This window comes from Anoplolepis gracilipes, chromosome 3 (assembly GCF_047496725.1).
Source record: "Anoplolepis gracilipes chromosome 3, ASM4749672v1, whole genome shotgun sequence".
Lineage (NCBI taxonomy): Eukaryota > Metazoa > Arthropoda > Insecta > Hymenoptera > Formicidae > Anoplolepis > Anoplolepis gracilipes.
Window position 1 is genome coordinate 17013319 of NC_132972.1, and position 10484 is coordinate 17023802.

Below are 10484 nucleotides of genomic sequence, written 5' to 3' on the forward strand. Positions count from 1 at the left end.
AATCCAATATATACAGCGTTGCTCGGTACTTTCTTATCATTCTTCATTCCATTATTCCTTCAAGTATTTCGTTCGCGAAAGTTCCATCTGGATACCAACCGGATTCATCGACAGATGCAACAGGTACGCTCGGCTGGTTGCTACCCCAGGCGAAATAATAACTTGCGACAAACACCCATGTCAATATATAGAGTACCTGGGTGATAATTTCTATTGTTAATAATTATATTTAATAATTATAATTAATTTTTATATTTATGTATATATATATATATATATATATATATATAATGCACCTATCAAAAAATCATGTAAATTTTCCAAAGCTACACGTCTTTCGGATAATGCAATAAAGATAGTTTGAATTATAGCATTGCAGAAGTTAGTTTACCTTAGCTGTGATTGTATTCATATTGTTTCAATAATTATACATCTCGCACGCGATTGCTAATACTATGAACAACTGCAGATAGCTATACATCTACTTTTAAAATTTTTTTAAAACAACATATTTGTGTCGTGACGGGCATTCAAGAATAAAATTCAAGTATTCGGATTCGGTGCTCAAGACAAAGGAATGTGAAAGGAGGAAGGGGAGAAACAAAAAATAAAGGCAAAAGTGACTTTACTGAATTTTAAACTCGACCGTTCGCACATTAAGGGCGTGTTCGAGGGGATACTATTAGCGCTAACAGTGTCGTTCTGTCTTTGTTACTCATTAAAAGTTGAACAAAGATAGAACGACTCTGTTAGCGCTAATAACGTCTCCTTGAACGGGCCCTAAGTTTAATAGAGATCCTCAAGTAAAGGCCCGAACATAAAAAAACTTAAACCGTAAAGGTGCCTTTTCATGCTGACGCTCGACGCTCATTTTTGATGTCAAAACAGATCACGTGATCAAAATTGAGGAATTGGTATTTTTATTTTTGGTCACGTGATGCATAGACTTACTAGAATAGATTGCTTATGAGGATGGAAAACGGTAGTGAGGGTATCCTTTTATCATGGTATTATTTATTATTAAAAAAAGAACATTTAACGTAAAATATAATAAATTCGATGACTGTTTTTATTAAACATATATAGCTGTGTAATACTAGCAATCAGAGATATTAGAATATGAGCTCCTGCCCACCGGACGCGGAAATACTTGCCGCGCGGCAAAAAATAACGCTATAGCCAATAAATTCATCAGTTATAATAAATTAATTGACTACCGCGTTCTCTTTTGTCGCGCGGCCAGCATTTCCGCGTCCGGCAGGGAGGAGTTCTATTTCGTATTAAACGCCATTACGCGCGCGCATTATTCCATCCAATAGAAAGTGCTCACAGTTTACCTCTTCGCCCCTTCCTCAGTGGCTTCATCCCTCTTGTCTAAATAGTGGATTCATGCTCCATCTCTATCTTCCGATATCTATGCATTACGCACGCGCATCATTCCATCCAATAGAAAGTGCTCACAGTTTACCTTGTCGCTCTCCCTGAAAAGGCTTAACCCCCGCGAACTCACGCTCCATCTCTATCTTCCGATATCTATGCCTTATACATAAAGAGTTAGCAGTCTAGTATTATATAGAAGTCTGTGGCTGTACACAGTTAAACTGTGGCTGTTATTTGTTGCGATTAAGCCAATCAGTGAACACCGTTAAATCGACCACCAATCTAGTAAAAGCGTCTTTTCAAGCAAATAAGTTTCAGAATTAAATGACCGTTGATCGTTTCTCGTGGATGAGTATACGGAACGGGGCGTTATAGAAATAATAAATATTACGATTTTGTGTATTTTGCAGCAATTCATTTTTCCAACATTGATTGTTCAGTTTATGTACACGACTGCGTAACACACGCATTTATTTGTGTTTGAGACCAAAAGTATTTTTCGACCGATTTGATGAGGTATGTTTTTCAACGAATGCAGTTTATAAACGATTGTTTAAAATTAAATTAAACGAAAGATTAAATGTAAAATTAAACTTAGATGATACGCAAACTTTTGTAAGAATGTGTGTACGATTATATATTTTATGTTTAGAATAAAGATATAATTCATGTTTTAATAAAATTATGATTTTCTTAAAATTTATATACTTTAGTTTGTATACCTTGAAGTATAGAAATTATGTGTGTGTTTAAAGAAAATATTTAATAAACAAAATCTGTAATAATTTTATAAAATCAATGATATATATGAATAAAAATTAGAAATTTAGTATATGTATATATATATATATATATATATATATATATATATATATATATATACATAACATATATATATATATATATACATAACATATATATATATATATATATGTATATATATATATTCTGATTACTTTGTAAAAACTAGTACATTATATTATATAGATTACTATCTCTTTAAAATGGTAATACCAAATTGGCAAAAATTGAAAAATCTGATTTTTTACCAATATTATTGTTTCAAACAATGGTAAAACCATAATAACAAAGTAATAAAGTTTATTATTATTATTCACTCATGACAATATAGTTTTCTCTTTGAATTTATTGTGACGATATTCCTATAATAATAGTAAACTGTAAGATGTGAAGTGACGAATAAAGTATAAATATAACAATAGAGAAGAAACACAACTTTACTGATGTTTTAAACAATTGTTTCATATATTTTGTAAAGCAATTAAATAATTTTGTATAATTGCATATATTTTTTAAAATTAATGTAGATGGAGAACACATTGGATTCAATCCGTCCGTCTGAAAATCCAGAAGAAATGTCATATCTGTTTGGCAGAGATCCAAGTATTTTAGCTTATGGTCAGAGATCATTTCCATCAAAGGATACAAAAAAGAATTTACTTTCATTATATGAAGTGGAACAAAGCAACTCTGCCAGTGAAAATACATCTGAATATTTTGACTCGCAGACCTTGCAAACCATTAAAGTATATCTGCGAGTTAAACCAATTCCAAAGAAATTGAAATTAACTGAGGAACAGCAAGAGACATATAAGATCATGAACTCCACTACATTAATCACAAAACTACCATTGCTGGATAACAATATAAGTTGTGTTAAGCAATCTAGAAGTAATGAAATTGTATGCAGAAAATTTACTTTTTCACAAACATTTGGGCCAGAAATCACTCAATTGGAATTATTTGAGCAAACAGTACAGCAGCAGATGATTGATTTTTTAGCTGGACATAATTGCACTATAATGACATATGGTAAAAAATATTGCATTTGTTTTTTTGCATATATATATATATATATAAATGTTTAATACTAATAATTTGATTTTGCAGGTACTACAAATTCGGGAAAATCATATACATTGCAAGGAACTACTACTTCACCTGGATTAATACCACGTGCACTGGAATTTGTGTTTAATAATATTACAACAAGACCAAATCCACCTTATAAACCTTTGCATCATTGCAATGTAGTGAATTTTAATGCACTTGAATGTGCACAGGAACTTGAAGCAAAAACTAAATTGCTAACATTTAGTTCTATGGAAAAACATCAGTATATTAATGCCTACAAACAAATGCAAAAATTGTTGCAAGAAGAATCAGTTCATCCCAGTCAGTGCTATGATGCTCATTATTCAGTATGGGTTTCATTTGCAGAAATTTATAATGAGATTGTATATGATTTATTATTAATTGAATGTCAGAAAAAGAGAATACCTTTAAAATTGGGAATGGACTCTAATGGCAGAGCATTTATCAAAGGATTAAAAACTGTTTATGTTAATTCAGCAGCAGAAGTTTATCAGATTTTGATGGCAGGATAATATAACTTGAAAATAGCTGCAACTGCATTAAATGCTAAAAGTTCAAGATCTCATTGCATATTCACAATTATATTATTAAAATATTATGTAGAAAGTTTACCTGACAAAGTTGAAGTGAGCATGTATGTATATTCTATTTATACATATTCCATACTTCTATTTTATATACAAAATACTTTAAAAATATATTATTAAATTTTAGATCTTTGTGTGATAGAAAAAATTAAGAAAGAGATATAAAGAAAAATATTTTAAAATATTTTTATCGAGTTACGATAATTTTCTTTTAGTTGTAAGTGAAAGGAAAAAAAATATTTTGTCACTTGCAATTGATCATGAAAATACATACATATAGTATTAATATTTGTTTTTAGAATTAAAATATTAATTAAATATTTATACAGGTTTTCTTTTTGCGATTTGACGGGCTCGGAACGTTTGAAGAAGACATTGAACATTGGAGACAGATTGAAAGAAGCGCAAAATATTAATACTAGCTTACTAGTATTAGGCAGATGCTTAAAATCCATTCACGAAGGGCAAGCAACGAAAACAGACACTATTGGACGATTCAGAGAATCTAAATTAACCAGATTATTCCAACGAGCATTATCAGGGAAGGAACATCTAACTTTGATCGTTAACGTCAATCCTCTACCAAATCTCTATGTGGAAACTCAAAACGTCCTAAATTTTGCTGCTATTGCGAAAAAAATTGTTATAGAAAAAAAGAAACAAATACAAAAGAAATTAAAATCGAGATTTTCACAAATAATTACACAGAATATACAAAAAGTAATTGATTGGGATTCTGCAGAATTGGAAAGTGTAGACTGAGAGCATACAGATAGTGCGGAAGAGATAGCTTCGAAATGTGCTACTACAGAAGAATATCTGGATCTCGTGAATGAAAATGAAAAGTTGAAAAATGAAATTGCTGCTTTAAAAAATTCAGCTTTAATCCGAGATTTTCAAAGTCGACAAGAAATGGCTGATAAATATATTGCGATGATAAATGAGCTTGAAGTCGATTGGAAACAACGTATAAACGACGTGGAAATTCAACACGAAGATGCTCTTGAATGGGCTGTGAAACAAGTTGAAGACTTTTACAAAGGAAAGTTGAATCAATTGCACAGAAATAAAAGGAGCCGCAGCGATTACAATGATGAAGATAATAATGAGGATAATGATTTTGATTTAATTGTTAAAGAATTAAGTGAAGAGAATGCAGAACTAAGAGAAAAAAATGAAAGTTTAAAGAAGAAGTTAACTGAACTAAAAATAACAAATGAAACTTTAATCGTGGAAAAGAATAAAGCTTGTTTTGAATTGGGACTGACAAAGGAAGATTTAAAAGTAGCGAAAAATCATTTAGAAGCTGCTCAGAAAGATATCTGTTTTAATTTAAAGGGTAAAGCTTATATAGAGAAAATGGCATCACAATTGCTCACCAAAGACAACCAAATAAAGAAACTCAAAGAATTTCTCAATGAAGCAAAAGAAGAATATATTACTATTACAAGTGACATAAAGAAAAAAGAACTTTGTATTAATGAGCAAGCAGAGATTATAGTTGACAAAAAAGATACAATTGAAGAGTTAGAGTCACAGATCGAACAAGTCAACATTTGTTTAACTGAAAAGTCCAGAGTAATTGAGCTTTTAGAAGAAAGGTTAGAAAGCCAAAGTAAAAAATTATTTGATACCAAGAATAAGATGTTACAATTGTAAGAAGAAATTAATCAGTTGAAAAAAGAAAAATTAAATTTAGTTAACTCTTATTTAGAGCAATCAAAACTGTCAGAGATATCTGTTCAAGGTGAATATCAAGAAATTATTGTAAAAGAAGAATTAATTGTTGATGATGTATCAGATTTGAATAATATTACAGAACATATGGAAGGAAGAAACAAGTGCAAAAGCTACTGTTAATGAAATTGAAAAAATTGACTCAAATTGTATAAAAGAAACATCTTCCAGAAAAAATTCTGAAATGTCGCAAATTTTATTGTCCAATATTGCATGTAGTAAACCTATACAAACATTTGTGGAAATAGGTTGTCAGACAGATATAACGAATGATAAGAGTTGTAATATTGAAGATAAAGTAGAAAAAAAAAACTCAGACTATTGCAACAATAGTAGCAACGAAAGATATTCAAACTAATTGTAATGAAGTACCTTTGTTAAAAGAAGAAGCTGTTCAGACTGTTGAAGTTTTGAATGATAATGCAAATTTACAACTGAAAGAATTAAATATACAGTACAGGGACCTTTAATCACAACACGAACAGGAATGTTTAAAAGTCAAAAAGTTGACAGATGATCTATATGATATAAAGAAGACAGTGCAATCTTTAAAAGAAGAAGATTACTCAAATAAAGCTGTTATAGATGAATATATACGTTCCAAGGAAGTGTTAGAAAAACAATTGTCACTTGTTACAGAAGAAAAAGAAAAAGTGGAAAAAACTCTGCTGAGCTCTGACAAGGCTTCAGACCAAAAGATTACAGATTACAAACATGAAATTGATAAATTAGAAAAGAATCTTTCAGTTGCACAGAATAATGCTCAAGAATATTTGAAGAAACTAGAAATAACTCAGAAAGAATTTGATAACTATATATTAAAATGTAAACCAGAAAACAAGAAAGATAATGATATAGATAAAGTAAATTTAAAACAATTAGACAAATATACAGAGAACGTGTTACAATTGGAAAAAAGTCAAGAAACTATAGTCATGTTAAAGGATCACATTGGTCAGTTAACCAAGAACTTGGAAGTATGTCAAATGGAAAAGAACTGTGGACAAAAGGCACTAGACGAGAATAATAAAAGACTATTGGAATTGGAAAATCGATTGGAGGATGTAATTCTCAAGGAACAAGAAAAAGATACTGAAATTATGACTTTACAAAAGGAACTGAAGCACATGATACAGAAAAATGAAAATACCGAGATGATGGAAACAGAGTTGAAGGGTACTATAAACGAATTAAGCCAGATGAAAGAAACACTTTTACAAAAGGAACAATATGTCAAGGAATTAAATATTCGTTTAGAAAATTCTGAGAGGAATGCAAAAATATTTAAATTACTCGATGAAAATGCCAAGGAACGGCAACTGGAGATTGAACGGTTGCGAGATATAAACGATGAGTTAAGAAATAATTTAACGCAGAGGGAACGCGAGATGGATGCTTTCATGAAGAACAGAGATGAGACAGTGATCAAGTATGAAGGTTTGGTGAAGAACCAGCAGGAGGAATTGGAAAGACAAAAGAGGGAAGTGATGAGGTATCAGGAATTATTCCGCAGGCAATTGACACCTACGCCGAATAAGGATGATTATAAGAAGTTGCAGAATCGTATAGAGGCTCTTCAAGATAGACTAAAGAAGTATGATAGTCCTATCAGTGTGAAAGCGAAGGGTGACAACGATACTACATCAGAAGACGAAGCTTCCGTTCAACGTCAAACAAAACGACGAGGCAAGAAAATCGTTAAGTAGGAGGATATTCCGGTCATCGAGTTATCTGGCTCTGAATCGAAACGCAGCACGAGACGCACGGCTTTGCCGCCCCCGGAAATGTCTGTCGAGAAAACACGATCTCGCAAGAAATTATTCCAGGAGAACGATTCGTTTACAGACATCGAACCTTCTCCATTACCAATTACTCGAAATTTGAGAAATCGAAAAAAATGAAATATCGAGGAATTGCAGTATAAATATATCATGTATGTATGTGTGTGTGTCATGGGAAGACTTAGTATTTAATGTGTCTAAAATAAAATTAAAACTATTGTAATATTTTGTCATCAAATAATATCTTACTTTGGCTTTTTAGTCTTTCTTGTAAAAGTCTTCTTAGTCTTCTTCTAAAAGCTCAATTATTCTGGTCTTTTCTGTTAAACAAATGTTGACTTGTTCAAGCTGTGATTTTAAATCTTCAATTTTGTGTTGTTATTTTTCAGATCTCATGATACGCATACGATATATATTTACAGTACAGTTTTTTTTCAATGTTTTATTCACTTATTCGAATATTTATTCTGACATACACGTTCATATTAGTACCTTAAAATTAATTTTAATATACACTAATCTGAATATGTATGTTTTTTAATAAATATTCGAATAAATAAATAAAACATTAAGAAAAAACTGTATTGTAAATATATCATATGCGTATCATGAGAAAATCTGACAAATAACAAGAAGATAAAATTGAAGATTTAGAATCACAGCTTGAACAAATAACATTTGTTTAACAGAAAAGACCAGAGTAGTTGAGTTTCTAGAGGAAAAATTAGAAAGCCAAAGTGAGAAATTATTCGATGATAAAATATTACATAGAAGTCTGTGGGTAAGATCTACTGAAATAACAAGAACGGGAAAACAAAAGTTGAAATACACGAAAAAGAAAAGAGCGCTGTTCTCTTTTTTTCTCTGTGATATTCATTAATCAAATAAGTATCATATATATATATATTGTATAAAAAAGTGTCATACACATATATAAAGATTATCTTTTTTCATTATATAATTTTTTTTAATCATCGTGCATTATATTTATTATATTTAAACATGTATGTAGTATTAAAATATTTTATATACTGAAGATAAAATAGGTTCTCGTTTTAAAAGATGACAAGATAGATACGTTTTATGATATAATTACAAGAACATTTTTTTCATTATATTTCACCTCTTGCGTAGAAATTCAAAAATTGATTAAAAATTAAGTTTATTGCTATGTACATATATACAAATCTCGCAATTTACAAACTCGTTTTTGGTATTTTTCTCTTTTTTTTCTTTTTTTAAAATATAAATCGAATAATAAATTTCTAAAAGCACTCTTAGTATAATAAATTTTTATTTGCGTATAAATTAAATCAATTATAAGCAAAAAAAATAGCCTAAAATGAAATTTTTTATTAAAGTGAAAGAACGATTAGTATTTTTTTATTTTAATATACTAATATGAAAATGTATGTATATTTCCTAATAAATATTCACGAATAAATTTTATAAAAAAAGTTTTGCTTAATCTTATTTTTTTTACTTTAAAAAATTTTGTCACGAATCGCAGGACATTTCTTTTTTATTTTTTTGAAATTTGCGCCAAAATAGCATATAGCTGTAGATACGCGCCCTCATTAGAGGAAATGCGGAACTAACGGGTCGATTTTCCATACATCGACTAATATCAACAGATATCGGTAGACATCAGCCAACGGAGGGGCTGTCAACGATTTCAGCTGACGAAAACTAGAAAATAACATCGAAGAGATGGTAATTCACTTTTAAATATGACAACGTGTATGCGCATATAAATTTATATCGTATACGTATGTGCATTTTTTTAGTCTTTCGGCGAAAAAATAGCCTCGATCATGCAAAGGCCTGGACAGGATCCTGTTGCTAAGGATGATGTCCCTTGGTGGATGAAGTACGCTGGTCGTGGCCTCGGTACCGTAGGCAGTATAAGTGAGTTTCCTATCACACATGCAATATGTGATATTCTCTTCTACATTCTTTCTATCTCTCCTTTATACATTGTGTGTGTATATGTGTGCGTGCACGCGAGATGTATTATTTGATATGGAAAATATATCTTTTCTCTTTCATTCTTAGCCTGCTTTATTTTTGAATTTTTTAGTATTTTATTTATATGTGCGATTATGCAACATTATAGAGGTAGAAATTGGCTTTTCAGACTGCCAGTTGTTAAAACGCAATTTGTAGAGAAAAAAAATTATTTATTTACAGTCGCAATCTTTCTCGGAGCTTGGAATTGCGCGTCGATACTTTTCGGTCAAATCGACTGCTTAATTAGCGGTATGTGGCAAATGATAGCCGGTTTTCTAGTTGTAATGATTGAAGCGCCTTGCTGCTGTTTGTTCATCGACTTTGTACAGAATTTAAGCGACTGGGTGGAGAAGAAACCATATTGGAATAGAGCAGCTGCTTATTGCTTGTAAGTATTTTCTTTTCATCTTATTTTTTTCCCATAATTTACAAATACAATGAGATTTTTATATTATATCTTTTTTTTATAATATTACATTCATATAAATTTAAATTATATCTTTGTCTTGTGTTTGTTGATCTAGAATAGCATTGCCAGCAGTCTTCCTATGCCCTGGAATGAGTAGTATATTTGGCAGTGGTTTGATATTTACAACGGGTATAATATATGGATTGATGTCCCTGGGCAAAAAGTAAGTGATGTATAATTTTTCTGTAAACTTAATACAGATATGATTTATAGAATAACTAAGCAAAAACTTTATATCAATATAAAAAAAAAAAAAATTTACAGATACAAATTGTATGAATTATATCTGTATGAATAGTCTTTTATCAAAATTTAATTTGATAAAGCAGACTTATAAAATCAGAAATTGTACCATCAATATTATTACCTCATAATGAGGCTTTATATATTTATCATAAAGCTATATTATTGTGTCAAACTAATTCTATAGATGCCAAAAAATTATTAATATGGTTATAAATTGCTAAGGAACACATTTACATTGATGTTCTCTTGAGGTTATAATACGAAATGGCTGATGGCATTGGAATCCTTAACCTTAAAGTATCAAATTTTTGAAGTTTAAAGAAATAGATATGAATCACATTTATTTCATCTATTTCTCTTATTTATCAACGGATTATT

General features: G+C 30.2%; 1 protein-coding gene and 1 pseudogene across 6 annotated transcripts in view; both read left to right on the plus strand.

Annotated features, from left to right (window-relative positions):
- Positions 1-1653: 1653 nt before the first annotated feature.
- LOC140663903 (uncharacterized) lies at positions 1654-8620 on the plus strand (annotated as a pseudogene).
- Positions 8621-8981: 361 nt separating this feature from the next.
- Positions 8982-10484, plus strand: part of LOC140663817 (calcium channel flower-like) — a 107885-nt gene continuing 106382 nt past the window's right edge. For all 6 annotated transcript variants that reach the window (XM_072888312.1, XM_072888311.1, XM_072888310.1 and 3 more), the window contains exons 1-4: positions 8982-9094; positions 9169-9289; positions 9572-9779; positions 9916-10023. In XM_072888312.1, coding sequence (XP_072744413.1) covers positions 9092-9094; positions 9169-9289; positions 9572-9779; positions 9916-10023 — 440 coding nt within the window. In that variant the 5' untranslated portion in view covers positions 8982-9091. The remainder of the gene's footprint in view (positions 9095-9168; positions 9290-9571; positions 9780-9915; positions 10024-10484) is intronic.